At 46.3% G+C, this 22,586-nt stretch overlaps 1 protein-coding gene across 1 annotated transcript in view; it reads right to left on the bottom strand.

Annotated features, from left to right (window-relative positions):
* ugt8 (UDP glycosyltransferase 8) overlaps positions 1-22,586 on the bottom strand; it is an 84,939-nt gene that overhangs the window by 30,528 nt on the left and 31,825 nt on the right. The window contains exon 3 of the mRNA XM_065015785.1: positions 17,588-17,730. Within this exon, the coding sequence (XP_064871857.1) occupies positions 17,588-17,730 (143 nt within the window). The remainder of the gene's footprint in view (positions 1-17,587; positions 17,731-22,586) is intronic.

The raw sequence follows: 22,586 nt of genomic DNA, 5'->3' as shown, positions 1-22,586 counted from the left end.
TTTAACCAGTCCGTTTCTGACTTTAACCAGTCTGTTTCTGACTTTAACCAGTAGTCTGTTTCTGACTTTAACCAGTCTGTTTCTGGCTTTAACCATGGCTTTAACCAAGATCAGTCTGTTTCTGACTTTAACCAGTCTGTTTCTGGCTTTAACCAGTCTGTTTCTGGCTTTAACCAGTCTGTTTCAGGCTTTAACCAGTCTGTTTCTGGCTTTAACCAGTCTGTTTCTGACTTTAACCAGTCTGTTTCTGGCTTTAACCAGTCTGTTTCAGGCTTTAACCAGTCTGTTTCTGACTTTAACCAGTCTGTTTCTGGCTTTAACCAGTCTGTTTCTGGCTTTGGCCCATCTAACACCAGCTCCACTGCTACATTATCAGAATGACGGCCCATCTAGCACCAGCTCCATTATCAGAATGACAGCCCATCTAACACCAGCTCCATTATCAGAATGACACCAGCCCATTATCTAACACCAGCTCCATTATCAGAATGACGGCCCATCTAACACCAGCTCCATTATCAGAATGACGGCCCATCTAACACCAGATCCATTATCAGAATGACGGCCCATCTAACACCAGCTCCATTATCAGAATGACGGCCCATCTAACACCAGCTACATTATCAGAATGACGGCCCATCTAACACCAGCTCCATTATCAGAATGACGGCCCATCTAACACCAGCTCCATTATCAGAATGACAGCCCATCTAACACCAGCTCCATTATCAGAATGACGGCCCATCTAACACCAGCTACATTATCAGAATGACGGCCCATCTAACACCAGCTCCACTATCAGAATGACGGCCCATCCAACACCAGCTCCACTCCTCCATTATCAGAATGACGGCCCATCCAACACCAGCTCCACTCCTCCATTATCAGAATGACGGCCCATCTAACACCAGCTCCATTATCAGAATGACGGCCCATCTAACACCAGCTCCATTATCAGAATGACGGCCCATCTAACACCAGCTCCATTATCAGAATGACAGCCCATCTAACACCAGCTCCATTATCAGAATGACAGCCCATCTAACACCAGCCATTATCAGAATCGGCCCATCTAACACCAGCTCCACTATCAGAATGACGGCCCATCCAACACCAGCTCCTCCATTATCAGAATGACAGCCCATCCAACACCAGCTCCACTCCTCCATTATCAGAATGACGGCCCATCTAACACCAGCTCCATTATCAGAATGACGGCCCATCTAACACCAGCTCCATTATCAGATTGACAGCCCATCTAACACCAGCTCCATTATCAGAATGACGGCCCATCTAACACCAGCTCCATTATCAGAATGACAGCCCATCTAACACCAGCTCCACTCCTCCATTATCAGAATGACGGCCCATCTAACACCAGCTCCATTATCAGAATGACAGCCCATCTAACACCAGCTCCACTCCTCCATTGTCAGAATGCGGCCCATCTAACACCAGCTCCATTATCAGAATGACAGCCCATCTAACACCAGCTACATTATCAGAATTACGGCCCATCTAACACCAGCTCCATTATCAGAATTACGGCCCATCTAACACCAGCTCCATTATCAGAATGACAGCCCATCTAACACCAGCTCCACTCCTCCATTATCAGAATGTTCATCTAACACCAGCTCCATTATCAGAATGACAGCCCATCTAACACCAGAGGTCCTCCATTGTCAGAAACCCATCTAACACCAGCTCCATTATCAGAATGACAGCCCATCTAACACCAGCTACATTATCAGAATTACGGCCCATCTAACACCAGCTCCATTATCAGAAGGCCCATCTAACACCAGCTCCATTATCAGAATGACAGCCCATCTAACACCAGGTGCCCTCCATTGTCCAGAATGTTCTTCTGACAATGACCGTGACCTGCTCTGAAGAGGTCCACTGTGTTAAACCCTGCTACTCTGGTGTCCACCAAGGACGATGGCGAGCCGAACGACCGTGCTGCTCTGAAGAGGTCCACTGTGTTAAACCCTGCTACTCTGGTGCCCACCGAGAACGATGGCGAGCCGAACGACCGTGCTGCTCTGAAGAGATCCACTGTGTTAAACCCTGCTACTCTGGTGCCCACCGAGGACGATGGCGAGCCGAACGACCGTGCTGCTCTGAAGAGGTCCACTGTGTTAAACCCTGCTACTCTGGTGCCCACCGAGGACGATGGCGAGCCGAACGACCGTGCTGCTCTGAAGAGGTCCACTGTGTTAAACCCTGCTACTCTGGTGCCCACCGAGGACGATGGCGAGCCGAACGACCGTGCTGCTCTGAAGAGGTCCACTGTGTTAAACCCTGCTACTCTGGTGCCCACCGAGGACGATGGCGAGCCGAACGACCGTGCTGCTCTGGAGGAGCTTGTATCTAAAAACCAAGGATGGATTTAACCGATGTCCCTTTTGCAAAATGCAAAGGGTGGAACTGTTTGTAGATTGGCTCTGCTCAGCGTTCTGAGGAGGGAGAACCACGTATGTAACCACGGTTACTACTGTGCCTCAACCACACTGGAAAGTGCTGAATTACCTTTCGGCCCAAACAGCAGAACTCTTTGCACGTTAGCTAAAGGCCAGTCTGCTACTATCTATACAGATAGCAGATATGCCTTTGGTGTGGTACATGATTTGGGTACTCTGTGGAAACAGCGTGGCTTCCTGACCTCCTCCTCTGGTCAGACAATCTCTCGTTTAAAACTTGTTCATAACTTGCTAAAGGCTATTTGGCTCCCTTCTGAAGTTGCTGTTTGTAAGTGCATCGCTCATGCTAACTCTTAAAAAGTTGTTGATTTTGTAAATACATTTTGGTTAAGTCGCTCTGGATAAGAGCTAAATGTAAATGTTTGCACCAGGAGAGGGAAGAGGGATTTCCATGCCATTGTCGACTCATCTGACCCCTGAAGGACCATTTGATGGATTTTATTATTTATCTCCTTGTCAGGGTTACAAATATTGTCTGGTGATAGTGGATGCCTTCTCCAATGGGGTAGAGGCTTTCCCCTGTTGACATTCCACTGCTATGGCTATGGGGCAGAAGGGTAGCCTAGTGGTCAGAGCGTTGGACTTGTAATCAAAAAGGTTGCTAGATCGAGTCCCCGAGCTGACAAGGTAAAAATCTGTCGTTCTGCTCCCTGAACAAGGCAGTTAACCCACTGTTCCTAGACTAGTTAACCCACTGTTCCTAGACCAGTTAACCCACTGTTCCTAGGCCAGTTAACCCACTGTTCCTAGACCAGTTAACCCACTGTTCCTAGACCAGTTAACCCACTGTTCCTAGACCAGTTAACCCACTGTTCCTAGACCAGTTAACCCACTGTTCCTAGACCAGTTAACCCACTGTTCCTAGACCAGTTAACCCACTGTTCCTAGACCAGTTAACCCACTGTTCCTAGACCAGTTAACCCACTGTTCCTAGACCAGTTAACCCACTGTTCCTAGACAGTTAACCCACTGTTCCTAGACAGTTAACCCACTGTTCCTAGACCAGTTAACCCACTGTTCCTAGACAGTTAACCCACTGTTCCTAGACCAGTTAACCCACTGTTCCTAGACCAGTTAACCCACTGTTCCTAGACCAGTTAACCCACTGTTCCTAGGCCAGTTAACCCACTGTTCCTAGACCAGTTAACCCACTGTTCCTAGACCAGTTAACCCACTGTTCCTAGGCCAGTTAACCCACTGTTCCTAGACCAGTTAACCCACTGTTCCTAGACCAGTTAACCCACTGTTCCTAGACCAGTTAACCCACTGTTCCTAGACCAGTTTACCCACTGTTCCTTGACCAGTTTACCCACTGTTCCTAGACCAGTTTACACACTGTTCCTAGACCAGTTAACCCACTGTTCCTAGACCAGTTAACCCACTGTTCCTAGACCAGTTTACCCACTGTTCCTAGACTAGTTAACCCACTGTTCCTAGACTAGTTAACCCACTGTTCCTAGACCAGTTAACCCACTGTTCCTAGGCCGTCATTGAAAATAATAATTTGTTCTTAACTGACTTGCCTGGTTAAATCAAATGGCAGTGAGCAAGGATCTCCTGAGAGAGATCCATCCCAAGGTGGGGGTTGCCATCGGCTACGAAAAGCCAACTGACATTTACTCCTGAGGTGCCGACCTGTTGCAGACCTCTACAACCAAATCAAATCCTAAACCCTATTGAGCATCTGTGGGGCATCCTCAAACGGAAGGTGGAGGAGTGCAAGGTCTCTAACATCCACCATCTCCGTGATGTCGTCATGGAGGAGTGGAAGGTCTATAACATCCACCAGCTCTGTGATGTCGTCATGGAGGAGTGCAAGGTCTCTAACATCCACCATCTCCGTGATGTCGTCATGGAGGAGTGCAAGGTCTCTAACATCCACCAGCTCTGTGATGTCGTCATGGAGGAGTGCAAGGTCTCTAACATCCACCAGCTCTGTGATGTCGTCATGGAGGAGTGCAAGGTCTCTAACATCCACCATCTCCGTGATGTCGTCATGGAGGAGTGCAAGGTCTCTAACATCCACCAGCTCTGTGATGTCGTCATGGAGGAGTGCAAGGTCTCTAACATCCACCAGCTCTGTGATGTCGTCATGGAGGAGTGCAAGGTCTCTAACATCCACCATCTCCGTGATGTCGTCATGGAGGAGTGGAAGGTCTCTAACATCCACCATCTCCGTGATGTCGTCATGGAGGAGTGCAAGGTCTCTAACATCCACCAGCTCTGTGATGTCGTCATGGAGGAGTGCAAGGTCTCTAACATCCACCATCTCCGTGATGTCGTCATGGAGGAGTGCAAGGTCTCTAACATCCACCAGCTCTGTGATGTTGTCATGGAGGAGTGGAAGAGGACTCCAGTGGCAACCTGTGAGGCTCTGGTGAACTCCATGCCCAAGAGGGTTAAGGCAGTGCTGGAAAATGATGGTGGCCACACAAAATATTGACACTTTGGGCCCAATTTGGACATTAATGGCTGTGTGTTGAGTTATTTTGAGGGGGAAAATTTGCACTGTTATACAAGCTGTACACTCACTACTTTACATTGTAGTAAAGTGTAATTTCTCCAGTGTTGTCACATGAAAAGATATACTCAAATATTTACAAAAATGTGAGGGGTGTAGTCACTTTTGTGATATATTGTAGATCCTGTGTACAAGAACCTGTTCTGATCCAACCCTCACGAACCCCATTCAGAACCTGTTCTGATCCAACCCTGACGAACCCCATTCAGAACCTGTCCTGATCCAAACCCGACGAATCCCATTCAGAACCTGTTCTGATCCAACCCCGACGAACCCCAATCAGAACCTGTCCTGATCCAACCCCGACGAACCCCAATCAGAACCTGTCCTGATCCAACCCCATTCAGAACCTGTCCTTATCCAACCCGACGAACCCCAATCAGAACCTGTCCTGATCTAACCCGACGAACCCCAATCAGAACCTGTCCTGATCTAACCCGACAAACCCCAATCAGAACCTGTCCTGATCCAACCCCGACGAACCCCAATCAGAACCTGTCCTGATCCAACCCAGATGAACCCCAATCAGAACCTGTCCTGATCCAACCCCGACGAACCCCAATCAGAACCTGTCCTGATCCAACCCTGACGAACCCCATTCAGAATCTGTTCTGATCCAACCCTGTCGAACCCCATTCAGAACCTGTCCTGATCCAACCCCATTCAGAACCTGTCCTGATCCAACCCAGACGAACCCCATTCAGAACCTGTCCTGATCCAACTCCGACAAACCCCATTCAGAACCTGTCCTGATCCAACCCTCACGAACCCCATTCAGAACCTGTTCTGATCCAACCCTGAACCCCATTCAGAACCTGTCCTGATCCAACCCTCATGAACCCCATTCAGAACCTGTTCTGATCCAAGTGAACCCCAATCAGAACCTGTTCTGATCCAACCCCATTCAGAACCTGTTCTGATCCAACCCCAATCAGAACCTGTCCTGATCAAACCCCGACGAACCCCATTCAGAACCTGTTCTGATCCAACCCCATTCAGAACCGGTCCTGATCCAACCCTCACGAACCCCAATCAGAACCTGTCCTGATCCAACCCCATTCAGAACCTGTCCTGATCCAACCCCATTCAGAACCTGTTCTGATCCAACCCTGACGAACCCCAATCAGAACCTGTCCTGATCCAACCCCGACGAACCCCATTCAGAACCTGTCCTGATCCAACCCCATTCAGAACCTGTCCTGATCCAACGACGAACCCCAATCAGAACCTGTCCTGATCCAACCCTGACGAACCCCAATCAGAACCTGTCCTGATCCAACCATGGAACCCCAATCAGAACCTGTCCTGATCCAACCCCATTCAGAACCTGTCCTGATCCAACCCCAATCAAAACCTGTCCTGATCCAACCCCATTCAGAACCTGTCCTGATCCAACCCCAATCAGAACCTGTCCTGATCCAACCCCATTCAGAACCTGTCCTGATCCAACCCCAATCAAAACCTGTCCTGATCCAACCCCATTCAGAACCTGTCCTGATCCAACCCCAATCAGAACCTGTCCTGATCCAACCCCATTCAGAACCTGTCCTGTCCAACCCCATTCAGAACCTGTCCTGAGGACGAACCCCAATCAGAACCTGTCCTGATCCAACCCTGACGAACCCCAATCAGAACCTGTTCTGATCCAACCCCATTCAGAACCTGTCCTGATCCAACCCCAATCAAAACCTGTCCAGATCCAACCCCATTCAGAACCTGTCCTGATCCAACCCCAATCAGAACCTGTCCTGATCCAACCCCATTCAGAACCTGTCCTGATCCAACCCCAATCAAAACCTGTCCTGATCCAACCCCATTCAGAACCTGTCCTGATCCAACCCCAATCAGAACCTGTCCTGATCCAACCCCATTCAGAACCTGTCCTGATCCAACCCCATTCAGAACCTGTCCTGATCCAACCCCATTCAGAACCTGTCCTGATCCAACCCCGACGAACCCCAATCAGAACCTGTCCTGATCCAACCCTGACGAACCCCAATCAGAACCTGTTCTGATCCAACCCTGACGAACCCCAATCAGAACCTGTCCTGATCCAACCCAAGGAATATTTCCAAACCACAAATAATGAATCCCCTGTGGGAATGTCAACATGTGTTAATCCTAGTGTCTCCCCAATAGGAAGTAGCTGGAAGAATGGAACATGAAGCTCTGGAAACTCTATTTAGACTGAGGGTGGGGCACACCATTGTTGACGCGGAAAACTGACAATCGTTCTCATCGATTTGGCTCGGGCAACATTTACTGATTGGATCTGTAGTGATCAAACCTGTCTCTACCCAACACATTGGACAGTGAGCTGTATTTTCGGTAAACTAAACATCTCCCTTGTGGTAATGCATAAAACTAGCTCCTCCACTCCAAGCAGGTTACGACGAATTAAAGAGAGGCATCTCGCAATCCCAATGATGTCCCCAGTGACTCGTGACGATCCTCAAAATTGCCCGTGGGTTAATCCCCTGGTATGGGGCTGTCACGCCCTGGTCTAAGTATTTTGTGTTTTTCTTCATGTATTGGGTCAGGCCAGGGTGTGGCATGGAGTTTTTCTATTGTGGTGTGTTTTGTCTGGGGGTTTTGGTGTGTATGTTAGTGGGATTGTAGCTTAGTGGGGTGTTCTAGGAAAGTCTATGGCTGTCTGGAGTGGTTCTCAATCAGAGGCAGGTGGTTATCGTTGTCTCTGATTGGGAACCATATTTAGGCAGCCATATTCTTTGGTTGTATTGTGGGTGATTGTCCTTAGTGTCCTTGTTCCTGTCTATGTAGGTTACACAAATATAGGCTGTTTCGGTTTTCATTACGTTTATTGTTTTGTTGAGTTTGTAGAGTTCGTGTTTCTTTATTATTTAATGAACATGGATTGCAATAGCCACGCTTGGTTTTTGTTCGATCCAGGAGGAGATAGAAGAAAACCGGCATCGGAAACGCACATGAGTTGGATCGGTTAGGATATCATTTGGAATCCACGGTCAATTTAACCACTTCAGGGTTTTCAATTATAAGACCAGAGTTGCAAATTGAATATCAGAAAGAGAAGACAGGAGGGATCATTGTCTTCATATGTGAATGTGTCTTTACCTATTCTAAACCATGTGTCTGTACCTATTCTAAACCATGTGTCTGTACCTATTCTAAACCATGTGTCTGTACCTATTCTAAACCATGTGTCTGTACCTATTCTAAACCATGTGTCTGTACCTATTCTAAACCATGTGTCTGTACCTATTCTAAACCATGTGTCTGTACCTATTCTAAACCATGTGTCTGTACCTATTCTAAACCATGTGTCTGTACCTATTCTAAACCATGTCTGTACCTATTCTAAACCATGTGTCTTTACCTATTCTAAACCATGTGTCTTTACCTATTCTAAACCATGTGTCTTTACCTATTCTAAACCATGTGAATGTGTCTTTACCTATTCTAAACCATGTGCCTTTACCTATTCTAAACCATGCCTTTACCTATTCTAAACCATGTGTCTGTACCTATTCTAAACCATGTGAATGTGTCTGTACCTATTCTAAACCATGTGTCTTTACCTATTCTAAACCATGTGTCTTTACCTATTCTAAACCATGTCTTTACCTATTCTAAACCATGTGTCTGTACCTATTCTAAACCATGTGAATGTGTCTGTACCTATTCTAAACCATGTGTCTACCTATTCTAAACCATGTGTCTTTACCTATTCTAAACCATGTGTCTTTACCTATTCTAAACCATGTGAATGTGTCTTTACCTATTCTAAACCATGTGTCTGTACCTATTCTAAACCATGTGTCTTTACCTATTCTAAACCATGTCTTTACCTATTCTAAACCATGTGTCTTTACCTATTCTAAACCATGTGTCTTTACCTATTCTAAACCATGTGTCTGTACCTATTCTAAACCATGTGAATGTGTCTTTACCTATTCTAAACCATGTGTCTGTACCTATTCTAAACCATGTGTCTGTACCTATTCTAAACCATGTGTCTGTACCTATTCTAAACCATGTGTCTGTACCTATTCTAAACCATGTGTCTTTACCTATTCTAAACCATGTGTCTTTACCTATTCTAAACCATGTGTCTTTACCTATTCTAAACCATGTGTCTTTACCTATTCTAAACCATGTGTCTTTACCTATTCTAAACCATGTGTCTTTACCTATTCTAAACCATGTGAATGTGTCTTTACCTATTCTAAACCATGTGAATGTGTCTGTACCTATTCTAAACCATGTGTCTGTACCTATTCTAAACCATGTGTCTTTACCTATTCTAAACCATGTGTCTTTACCTATTCTAAACCATGTGTCTGTACCTATTCTAAACCATGTGAATGTGTCTGTACCTATTCTAAACCATGTGTCTGTACCTATTCTAAACCATGTGTCTGTACCTATTCTAAACCATGTGTCTGTACCTATTCTAAACCATGTGAATGTGTCTGTACCTATTCTAAACCATGTGAATGTGTCTGTACCTATTCTAAACCATGTGTCTGTACCTATTCTAAACCATGTGTCTTTACCTATTCTAAACCATGTGTCTTTACCTATTCTAAACCGTGTGTCTTTACCTATTCTAAAACCATGTGTCTGTACCTATTCTAAACCATGTGTCTTTACCTATTCTAAACCATGTGTCTGTACCTATTCTAAACCATGTGTCTGTACCTATTCTAAACCATGTGTCTGTACCTATTCTAAACCATGTGTCTTTACCTATTCTAAACCATGTGTCTTTACCTATTCTAAACCATGTGTCTTTACCTATTCTAAACCATGTGTCTTTACCTATTCTAAACCGTGTGTCTTTACCTATTCTAAACCATGTGTCTTTACCTATTCTAAACCGTGTGTCTTTACCTATTCTAAACCGTGTGTCTTTACCTATTCTAAACCGTGTGTCTTTACCTATTCTAAACCGTGTGTCTTTACCTATTCTAAACCATGTGTCTTTACCTATTCTAAACCATGTGTCTGTACCTATTCTAAACCATGTGTCTTTACCTATTCTAAACCATGTGTCTGTACCTATTCTAAACCATGTGTCTGTACCTATTCTAAACCATGTGTCTTTACCTATTCTAAACCATGTGTCTTTACCTATTCTAAACCATGTGTCTTTACCTATTCTAAACCATGTGTCTTTACCTATTCTAAACCATGTGTCTGTACCTATTCTAAACCGTGTGTCTGTACCTATTCTAAACCATGTGTCTTTACCTATTCTAAACCATGTGTCTTTACCTATTCTAAACCGTGTGTCTTTACCTATTCTAAACCATGTGTCTTTACCTATTCTAAACCGTGTGAATGTGTCTGTACCTATTCTAAACCATGTGTCTGTACCTATTCTAAACCATGTGTCTGTACCTATTCTAAACCATGTGTCTTTACCTATTCTAAACCATGTGTCTTTACCTATTCTAAACCATGTGTCTTTACCTATTCTAAACCATGTGAATGTGTCTTTACCTATTCTAAACCATGTGAATGTGTCTTTACCTATTCTAAACCATGTGAATGTGTCTTTACCTATTCTAAACCATGTGAATGTGTCTTTACCTATTCTAAACCGTGTGTCTTTACCTATTCTAAACCATGTGTCTGTACCTATTCTAAACCATGTGTCTGTACCTATTCTAAACCATGTGTCTGTACCTATTCTAAACCATGTGTCTTTACCTATTCTAAACCATGTGTCTTTACCTATTCTAAACCGTGTGTCTTTACCTATTCTAAACCATGTGTCTTTACCTATTCTAAACCATGTGTCTTTACCTATTCTAAACCATGTGTCTTTACCTATTCTAAACCATGTGTCTTTACCTATTCTAAACCATGTGAATGTGTCTTTACCTATTCTAAACCGTGTGTCTTTACCTATTCTAAACCATGTGTCTTTACCTATTCTAAACCATGTGTCTTTACCTATTCTAAACCATGTGTCTTTACCTATTCTAAACCATGTGTCTGTACCTATTCTAAACCGTGTGTCTGTACCTATTCTAAACCATGTGTCTGTACCTATTCTAAACCATGTGTCTTTACCTATTCTAAACCATGTGTCTGTACCTATTCTAAACCGTGTGTCTGTACCTATTCTAAACCATGTGTCTTTACCTATTCTAAACCATGTGTCTTTACCTATTCTAAACCATGTGAATGTGTCTTTACCTATTCTAAACCATGTGTCTGTACCTATTCTAAACCATGTGTCTGTACCTATTCTAAACCATGTGTCTGTACCTATTCTAAACCGTGTGTCTTTACCTATTCTAAAATGTGTCTGTACCTATTCTAAACCATGTGTCTGTACCTATTCTAAACCATGTGAATGTGTCTTTACCTATTCTAAACCATGTGTCTTTACCTATTCTAAACCATGTGTCTTTACCTATTCTAAACCATGTGTCTGTACCTATTCTAAACCATGTGTCTTTACCTATTCTAAACCATGTCTTTACCTATTCTAAACCATGTGTCTTTACCTATTCTAAACCATGTGTCTTTACCTATTCTAAACCATGTGTCTTTACCTATTCTAAACCATGTGTCTTTACCTATTCTAAACCATGTGTCTGTACCTATTCTAAACCATGTGAATGTGTCTGTACCTATTCTAAACCATGTGTCTTTACCTATTCTAAACCATGTGTCTTTACCTATTCTAAACCATGTGTCTGTACCTATTCTAAACCATGTGTCTTTACCTATTCTAAACCATGTGTCTTTACCTATTCTAAACCATGTGTCTTTACCTATTCTAAACCATGTGTCTTTACCTATTCTAAACCATGTGTCTGTACCTATTCTAAACCATGTGTCTTTACCTATTCTAAACCATGTGTCTGTACCTATTCTAAACCATGTGTCTGTACCTATTCTAAACCATGTGTCTTTACCTATTCTAAACCATGTGTCTTTACCTATTCTAAACCATGTGTCTTTACCTATTCTAAACCATGTGTCTGTACCTATTCTAAACCATGTGTCTGTACCTATTCTAAACCATGTGAATGTGTCTGTACCTATTCTAAACCATGTGTCTGTACCTATTCTAAACCATGTGTCTGTACCTATTCTAAACCATGTGTCTGTACCTATTCTAAACCATGTGTCTTTACCTATTCTAAACCATGTGTCTTTACCTATTCTAAACCATGTGTCTGTACCTATTCTAAACCATGTGTCTGTACCTATTCTAAACCATGTGTCTGTACCTATTCTAAACCATGTGTCTTTACCTATTCTAAACCATCTGTCTGTACCTATTCTAAACCATGTCTGTACCTATTCTAAACCATGTGTCTGTACCTATTCTAAACCATGTGAATGTGTCTGTACCTATTCTAAACCATGTGTCTGTACCTATTCTAAACCATGTGAATGTGTCTGTACCTATTCTAAACCATGTGTCTGTACCTATTCTAAACCATGTGTCTGTACCTATTCTAAACCATGTGTCTGTACCTATTCTAAACCATGTGTCTTTACCTATTCTAAACCATGTGAATGTGTCTTTACCTATTCTAAACCATGTGTCTGTACCTATTCTAAACCATGTGTCTGTACCTATTCTAAACCATGTGTCTTTACCTATTCTAAACCATGTGTCTTTACCTATTCTAAACCATGTGAATGTGTCTTTACCTATTCTAAACCATGTGTCTGTACCTATTCTAAACCATGTGTCTGTACCTATTCTAAACCATGTGTCTTTACCTATTCTAAACCATGTGTCTTTACCTATTCTAAACCATGTGAATGTGTCTTTACCTATTCTAAACCATGTGAATGTGTCTTTACCTATTCTAAACCATGTGAATGTGAAGGGATGACGTGATTATTGGGGAACCAATTACTTGTCTCCACAATGTCTGTGTGCCGGTCACTCTCTCCTTTGGTCTTGGGGGAGATGAGGTTTGAGACAAGATGTGTGTGGTAGTGTCTGGAACCATTGTATGTCCTCTCTGATGTTGCACCTATCCTGGGATAGTGTGTGACCTAGAGGCTCACTCCCCCCAGTGAGCTTGTCCAGGAGAGGGGTCAAGAACGGGTTTTACTGGAGATCTGGAGTTGACAATTGATTTATGCCCATAGACTGAGTTGGTGTTTCTGTGCTAAAGAAGTACCAGGGACGAGACCGGAGCCTCGTCTTAGGGGCCAAACTGAACAATAAAAACAGTCTTCATAGCAAATGCCATCGGTCTGCGTGATACTCCTTCCTCAATTTATCAAGTCCCACCTTGTGACCCGTCCCACCTTGTGACCCGTTCCACACGTCTGTTGTTTGTCATGTAGACTGAGTTGGGTGGATCTTTGCTATATAAAATATTTGTTTTTGTAGCCTTTGTGTCGTGGCTCTCAAGGAATCCTCTGAGGGTGTGGTTCGTCGACCAGCCAATCGCAGAGCTCTCTCACTAATAAAGATTCGTCGACCAGCCAATCGCAGAGCTCTCTCACTAATAAAGATTCTGTTTTAAGCGTAACTACGACTTGTGTAGCCTTTGTGTCGTGGCTCTCAAGGAATCCTCTGAGGGGTGTGGTTCGTCGACCAGCCAATCGCAGAGCTCTCTCACTAATAAAGATTCGTCGACCAGCCAATCGCAGAGCTCTCTCACTAATAAAGATTCTGTTTTAAGCGTAACTACGACTTGTGTAGCCTTTGTGTCGTGGCTCTCAAGGAATCCTCTGAGGGTGTGGTTCGTCGACCAGCCAATCGCAGAGCTCTCTCACTAATAAAGATTCGTCGACCAGCCAATCGCAGAGCTCTCTCACTAATAAAGATTCTGTTTTAAGCGTAACTACGACTTGTGTAGCCTTTGTGTCGTGGCTCTCAAGGAATTCTCTGAGGGTGTGGTTCGTCGACCAGCCAATCACAGAGCTCTCTCACTAATAAAGGTTCGTCGACCAGCCAATCGCAGAGCTCTCTCACTAATAAAGATTCGTCGACCAGCCAATCGCAGAGCTCTCTCACTAATAAAGATTAGTCGACCAGCCAATCGCAGAGCTCTCTCACTAATAAAGATTCTGTTTTAAGCGTAACTACGACTTGTGTGATACGTTTGTCTCTCCTCATTGGAGATAGTAGAGTAAAGGTGCTGGGGGCCATTTTACCTCACCCACCTGGCTGATGGTGCCACCCCTGGCAGCCATTTTGTGTCCTCTCCCTCCTAGTTGCAGTGGGAGTGAATGGATGAGTTCCTGCCCAACTGGATACGTTTGTCTCTCCTCATTGGAGATAGTAGAGTAAAGGTGCTGGGGGCCATTTTACCTCACCCACCTGGCTGATGGTGCCACCCCTGGCAGCCATTTTGTGTCCTCTCCCTCCTAGTTGCAGTGGGAGTGAATGGATGAGTTCCTGCCCAACTAGATGCCCAAGTGTTGATTTGCATCAACCAATGGTTGTGTGACCAGTTATTTATACCTATCCAGGTGCTGTAAGATTTAGCATGAGTCTGCAATATAGTCGGGGAGGAACTCGACCAATGTGATTTAGCAGCCATGTTGTGTCCTCCCCCTTCCCAGTTGCAGTGGAAGGGAAGGTGAATTAGCAGCCATGTTGTGTCCTCCCCCTCCCCAGTTGCAGTGGAAGGGAATGTGAATTAGCAGCCATGTTGTGTCCTCCCCCTCCCCAGTTGCAGTGGAATGTGAATGTGAATTAGCAGCCATGTTGTGTCCTCCCCCTTCCCAGTTGCAGTGGAAGTGAATGTGAATTAGCAGCCATGTTGTGTCCTCCCCCTTCCCAGGTGCAGTGGAATGTGAATGTGAATTAGCAGCCATGTTGTGTCCTCCCCCTTCCCAGTTGCAGTGGAAGGGAAGGTGAATTAGCAGCCATGTTGTGTCCTCCCCAGTTGCAGTGGAAGGGAATGTGAATTAGCAGCCATGTTGTGTCCTCCCCCTCCCCAGTTGCAGTGGAAGGGAATGTGAATTAGCAGCCATGTTGTGTCCTCCCCCTCCCCAGTTGCAGTGGAAGGGAATGTGAATTAGCAGCCATGTTGTGTCATCCCCCGTCCCAGTTGCAGTGGAAGTGAATGTGAATTAACAGCCATGTTGTGTCATCCCCCTTCCCAGTTGCAGTGGAAGGGAATGTGAATTAGCAGCCATGTTGTGTCCTCCCCCTCCCCAGTTGCAGTGGAAGGGAATGTGAATTAACAGCCATGTTGTGTCATCCCCCTTCCCAGTTGCAGTGGAAGGGAATGTGAATTAGCAGCCATGTTGTGTCCTCCCCTTCCCAGTTGCAGTGGAAGGGAATGTGAATTAGCAGCCATGTTGTGTCCTCCCCCTCCCCAGTTGCAGTGGAATGTGAATGTGAATTAGCAGCCATGTTGTGTCCTCCCCCTTCCCAGTTGCAGTGGAAGTGAATGTGAATTAGCAGCCATGTTGTGTCCTCCCCCTTCCCAGGTGCAGTGGAATGTGAATGTGAATTAGCAGCCATGTTGTGTCCTCCCCCTTCCCAGTTGCAGTGGAAGGGAAGGTGAATTAGCAGCCATGTTGTGTCCTCCCCAGTTGCAGTGGAAGGGAATGTGAATTAGCAGCCATGTTGTGTCCTCCCCCTCCCCAGTTGCAGTGGAAGGGAATGTGAATTAGCAGCCATGTTGTGTCATCCCCCGTCCCAGTTGCAGTGGAAGGGAAGGTGAATTAGCAGCCATGTTGTGTCCTCCCCCTCCCCAGTTGCAGTGGAAGGGAATGAGAATTAGCAGCCATGTTGTGTCCTCCCCCTTCCCAGTTGCAGTGGAAGTGAATGTGAATTAACAGCCATGTTGTGTCATCCCCCTTCCCAGTTGCAGTGGAAGGGAATGTGAATTAGCAGCCATGTTGTGTCCTCCCCTTCCCAGTTGCAGTGGAAGGGAATGTGAATTAGCAGCCATGTTGTGTCCTCCCCCTCCCCAGTTGCAGTGGAAGGGAATGTGAATTAGCAGCCATGTTGTGTCCTCCCCTTCCCAGTTGCAGTGGAAGGGAATGTGAATTAGCAGCCATGTTGTGTCCTCCCCTTCCCAGTTGCAGTGGAAGGGAATGTGAATTAGCAGCCATGTTGTGTCCTCCCCCTTCCCAGTTGCAGTGGAAGGGAATGTGAATTAGCAGCCATGTTGTGTCCTCCCCCTTCCCAGTTGCAGTGGAATGTGAATTAGCAGCCATGTTGTGTCCTCCCCCTTCCCAGTTGCAGTGGAAGTGAATGTGATTTAGCAGCCATGTTGTGTCCTCCCCCTTCCCAGTTGCAGTGGAAAGGAATGTGAATTAGCAGCCATGTTGTGTCATCCCCCTTCCCAGTTGCAGTGGAAGGGAATGTGAATTAGCAGCCATGTTGTGTCCTCCCCCTTCCCAGTTGCAGTGGAAGGGAAGGTGAATTAGCAGCCATGTTGTGTCCTCCCCCTTCCCAGTTGCAGTGGAATGTGAATTAGCAGCCATGTTGTGTCCTCCCCCTTCCCAGTTGCAGTGGAAGGGAAGGTGAATTAGCAGCCATGTTGTGTCCTCCCCCTTCCCAGTTGCAGTGGAAGGGAATGTGAATTAGCAGCCATGTTGTGTCCTCCCCCTCCCCAGTTGCAGTGGAAGTGAATGTGAATTAGCAGCCATGTTGTGTCCTCCCCCTTCCCAGTTGCAGTGGAAGGGAAGGTGAATTAGCAGCCATGTTGTGTCCTCCCCCTTCCCAGTTGCAGTTGCAGTGAATGTGAATTAGCAGCCATGTTGTGTCCTCCCCCTTCCCAGTTGCAGTTGCAGTGAATGTGAATTAGCAGCCATGTTGTGTCCTCCCCCTCCCCAGTTGCAGTGGAAGGAATGTGAATTAGCAGCCATGTTGTGTCCTCCCCCTTCCCAGTTGCAGTGGAAGGGAATGTGAATTAGCAGCCATGTTGTGTCCTCCCCCTTCCCAGTTGCAGTGGAAGGAATGTGAATTAGCAGCCATGTTGTGTCCTCCCCCTTCCCAGTTGCAGTGGAATGTGAATGTGAATTAGCAGCCATGTTGTGTCCTCCCCCTTCCCAGTTGCAGTGGAAGGGAATGTGAATTAGCAGCCATGTTGTGTCCTCCCCCTCCCCAGTTGCAGTGGAATGTGAATGTGAATTAGCAGCCATGTTGTGTCCTCCCCCTCCCCAGTTGCAGTGGAAAGGAATGTGAATTAGCAGCCATGTTGTGTCATCCCCCTCCCCAGTTGCAGTGGAAAGGAATGTGAATTAGCAGCCATGTTGTGTCCTCCCCCTTCCCAGTTGCAGTGGAAGGGAATGTGAATTAGCAGCCATGTTGTGTCCTCCCCCTCCCCAGTTGCAGTGGAAGTGAATGTGAATTAGCAGCCATGTTGTGTCCTCCCCCTTCCCAGTTGCAGTGGAAGTGAATGTGAATTAGCAGCCATGTTGTGTCCTCCCCCTTCCCAGGTGCAGTGGAATGTGAATGTGAATTTGCAGCCATGTTGTGTCCTCCCCCTCCCCAGTTGCATTGGAAGGGAATGTGAATTAGCAGTCATGTTGTGTCCTCCCCCTTCCCAGTTGCAGTGGAAGGGAATGTGAATTAGCAGCCATGTTGTGTCCTCCCCCTTCCCAGTTGCAGTGGAATGTGAATGAATTAAATGGGTAGTACCTCCAGACCACGCGTTGGGGCAGCCTGCCCAGGGCTCCAGCCAGTTTGTGAGTGATGTCCTCTGAGAGGTATTTGACCCCGGCGCCAAACGATACGACCACGAAGCCATGCTCCACTGTGTCATTTACCCACGACTCAAAGTCCTGCAGCGCACACACGCACGTGCACACACACGCACACACAGGCACACACACAGGCACACACACAGGCACACACACAGGCACACACAGGCACACACACAGGCACACACACACGCACACACACGCACACACACGCACACACACAGGCACACACACGCACACACACACACACACAGACAGAGAGAGAGAGGAGACAGTTCAGATCTAGACACAGGACCAGGATCTGTTGTCCAACACACAACAACACACACACACACACCTAACATCCCGTGACTACTGTCTCCACGGCTACTGTATCCCTGGACTCTGTTTACATCTTCATCAAACTTTATTGATATAAAACAGAGAATTAAACCATGACAGAATGTGACATCACGTGCCAGCAGAAGAGTCACATGATCATTCTACTTCCTGTCTGTCTGCCATGACCCTGGTTGACCCCTGAGTGAGGTGATAGTCCCCATCCTTCTCTCTGTGTCACAAGTTTCCCCTAGCAACAGATCTAGGATAAGCTTTTCCTCCCCCAATCATAACCATTAGTGTGGGGAAATGTAAAACTGATACACACACACACACACACACACACACACACTAAATAGGTCATCTTCGTGAAGAACTAAAGCCAACTGATGTAGCATAGTAAACACACACACACACACACTAAATAGGTCATCTTTGGTTCAGGCTTTACTCGTTTGTCATTGTCACAGTGTGTCTCAAATGGCCCACTATTCTCCATGTGACCGATATGGATCACGGTGACATTTGGGCCAATCAGCCTTCAGGCAGGAAGGGGTTCTGTCTAGCAGGTTCCTGTTATGGTTGACTGTAGTAGGCTGGACATTTGGGCCAATCAGCCTTCAGGCAGGAAGGGGTTCTGTCTAGCAGGTTCCTGTTATGGTTGCCTGTAGTAGGCTGGACATTTGGACCAATCAGCCTTCAGGCAGGAAGGGGTTCTGTCTAGCAGGTTCCTGTTATGGTTGACTGTAGTAGGCTGGACATTTGGACCAATCAGCCTTCAGGCAGGAAGGGGTTCTGTCTAGCAGGTTCCTGTTATGGTTGACTGTAGTAGGCTGGACATTTGGACCAATCAGCCTTCAGGCAGGAAGGGGTTCTGTCTAGCAGGTTCCTGTTATGGTTGACTGTAGTAGGCTGGACATTTGGGCCAATCAGCCTTCAGGCAGGAAGGGGTTCTGTCTAGCAGGTTCCTGTTATGGTTGACTGTAGTAGGCTAGACATTTGGACCAATCAGCCTTCAGGCAGGAAGGGGTTCTGTCTAGCAGGTTCCTGTTATGGTTGACTGTAGTAGGCTGGACATTTGGACCAATCAGCCTTTCAGGCAGGAAGGGGTTCTGTCTAGCTAACACAAATACAGCTTCCTATTATGGTTGACTGTAGTAGGCTAGACATATAGCTATCAGCCTCCTCCAAGACAACTAAGCTAGCTACATGTTGGGTCAAAGAAGAAGCCCATGAACGTTAGCATGATGGTTAACTGTGTCTAATTACATATCCAGTATTTAAAGCTCTTTAGCCGTTAGCAATGTTAGCATGATGGTTAACTGTGTCTCATTACATATCCTGTTATCAAAGCTCCTTAGCCGTTAGAAATGTTAGCATGATGGCTAACTGTGTCTCATTACATATCCTGTTATCAAAGCTCCTTAGCCGTTAGAAATGTTAGCATGATGGCTAACTGTGTCTCATTACATATCCTGTTATCAAAGCTCCTTAGCCGTTAGAAATGTTAGCATGATGGCTAACTGTGTCTCATTACATATCCTGTTATCAAAGCTCCTTAGCCGTTAGAAATGTTAGCATGATGGCTAACTGTGTCTCATTACATATCCTGTTATCAAAGCTCCTTAGCCGTTAGAAATGTTAGCATGATGGCTAACTGTGTTTAGCTGTTAGCATGACATGCTGTAGCCAGTTAGCTATAGCCTGGTAATAGGGAACAATAGTGCCCTGTGTTGGTTAATAATGCATTGCATATGTCACATTAAGACACATTGTGCCAGAACACTGAGCCCAGTGACACACTCAATGGAGTGTATAAACATTAGCCTAGCACGCTAACTGCTTAGCTCACCAAACATTAGCCTAGCACGCTAACTGCCTAGCTCACCAAACATTAGCCTAGCACGCTAACAGCCTAGCTGAATGTCTGCCATTGTACAGTCTGGCCTGAAAAGGCCTCATTTGGGTGACTGGGAGGGAGGGAATGATGTGAAGACAGGGGGAGAGAAGGAGAGAGGGATGAGAGGGGAGGAGAGATGGTCTCTAGGCAGATTGTGTGTGTGTGTGTGTTTGAGTGAACTCTGGGGATGGCACGGGCTATAAACCTAGGACACACTGGTCCTAGTGTCTCCACAACACAGACCCTGTATGTGTGTTTGCATCACAGGCCCAGAGAGAGAGAGAAAGAGGGGGAGAGCGAAATAGAGAGATGGGGGCGGAGAGATTGTTGTGTTACAATGGTCCTCTTTTCCACCCTGACCCTCGACCCCACTGCCAGAACAATGCCTTCTTATTGGCTAAAGCCACATTCCCCTCCACACTGGATGCCGGCGGCCCGCGCTCTCTCGTCTCCATACGTCAGAGCTGACCCCAACCCCGCGAGCTGACCGCTGAACCATTTCCCCACCCCGCTCGGCATGGCAGGGGCCAAACCAACCAGATCAATCATAGAGAGCTTTGGGGGTGTGAGACTTTTCACCTTGATTTATTTATTATTTAATTGTACCTTTATTTAACTAGGCAAGACAGTTAAGAACAAATTCTTATTTACATTGATGGCCCTAGAAACAGTGGGTTAACTGCCTGTTCAGGGGCAGAACGACAGATTTTGTACCTTGTCAGCTCGGGGATTTGAACTTGCAACTTTTCGGTTACTGGCCCAACACTCTAACCACTAGGATACCTGCCTCACCAAACTACCAGGTGGGTGGTATAGAGGAGATGGACCCACTGGTTGTCCTCTAGGTTACAGAGAGCTGGTAGTCCCATCCACCACACTACCAGGTGTGATACATGGTATAGAGGAGATGGACCCACTGGTTGTCCTCTAGGTTACAGAGAGCAGACGGACCCACTGGTTGCCCTCTAGGTTACAGAGAGCAGATGGACCCACTGGTCGTCCTCTAGGTTACAGAGAGCTGGTAGTCCCATCCACCAACCTACCAGGTGGGTGGTATAGAGGAGATGGACCCACTGGTCGTCCTCTAGGTTACAGAGAGCTGGTAGTCCCATCCACCACACTACCAGGTGGGTGGTATAGAGGAGATGGACCCACTGGTTGTCCTCTAGGTTACAGAGAGCTGGTAGTCCCATCCACCACACTACCAGGTGGGTGGTATAGAGGAGATGGACCCACTGGTTGTCCTCTAGGTTACAGAGAGCTGGTAGTCCCATCCACCACACTACCAGGTGGGTGGTATAGAGGAGATGGACCCACTGGTTGTCCTCTAGGTTACAGAGAGCTGGTAGTCCCATCCACCACACTACCAGGTGGGTGGTATAGAGGAGATGGACCCACTGGTTGCCCTCTAGGTTACAGAGAGCTGGTAGTCCCATCTACCAAACTACCAGGTGTGAAACAGGGAAGACACTCAGGGGGTATGCTAATTTGATACAGAGCCTAACCCACTCTATTAAATTATTTTACTTCTGTCTAGAAATTCAAAAGGAAATGATCTCAACAGAGAACAATGTCCCCCTGTGTGCTACCTATTTCCCCCCACTAGAATCCCCTATATCCCCCACTAGAATCCCTATATCCCCCACTAGAATCCCTATATCCCCCCACTAGAATCCCCCTATATCCCCCCACTAGAATCCCCTATATCCCCCACCCCTATATCCCCACTAGAATCCCCTATATCCCCCACTAGAATCCCCTATATCCCCCCACTAGAATCCCTATATCCCCCCCACTAGAATCCCCTATATCCCCCACTAGAATCCCCTATATCCCCCCACTAGAATCCCCTATATCCCCCCACTAGAATCCCCTATATCCCCCCACTAGAATCCCCTATATCCCCCACTAGAATCCCCTATATCCCCCCACTAGAATCCCTATATCCCCCCCACTAGAATCCCCTATATCCCCCACTAGAATCCCTATATCCCCCACTAGAATCCCCTATATCCCCACTAGAATCCCCTATATCCCCCCACTAGAATCCCCTATATCCCCCACTAGAATCCCTATATCCCCCACTAGAATCCCTATATCCCCCACTAGAATCCCTATATCCCCCACTAGAATCCCCTATATCCCCCCACTAGAATCCCCTATATCCCCCACTAGAATCCCCTATATCCCCCACTAGAATCCCTATATCCCCCCCACTAGAATCCCCTATATCAACCCCCCCACTAGAATCCCCTATATCCCCCCCACTAGAATCCCCTATATCCCCCCACTAGAATCCCCTATATCCCCCCCACTAGAATCCCTATATCCCCCCACTAGAATCCCCTATATCCCCCACTAGAATCCCCTATATCCCCACTAGAATCCCTATATCCCCCCACTAGAATCCCCTATATCCCCCACTAGAATCCCCTATATCCCTATATCCCCCACTAGAATCCCCTATATCCCCCCACTAGAATCCCCTATATCCCCCACTAGAATCCCCTATATCCCCCCCACTAGAATCCCCTATATCCCCCCACTAGAATCCCCTATATCCCCCCACTAGAATCCCCTATATCCCCCACTAGAATCCCTATATCCCCCCACTAGAATCCCCATACTTTAATGAAGACAGCTTCTCCATCCTGGAGGGGGGAATCAATCATTTCCAGACCCAGGGACATGTACTAGTCTGTGGCGACCTAAATGCCAG

The sequence above is a fragment of the Oncorhynchus nerka genome, unplaced genomic scaffold (genome assembly GCF_034236695.1).
Source record: "Oncorhynchus nerka isolate Pitt River unplaced genomic scaffold, Oner_Uvic_2.0 unplaced_scaffold_1276, whole genome shotgun sequence".
NCBI lineage: Eukaryota > Metazoa > Chordata > Actinopteri > Salmoniformes > Salmonidae > Oncorhynchus > Oncorhynchus nerka.
Note: the sequence above shows the minus strand (reverse complement) of the source record. Positions and strands in the feature narration are given on the sequence as shown.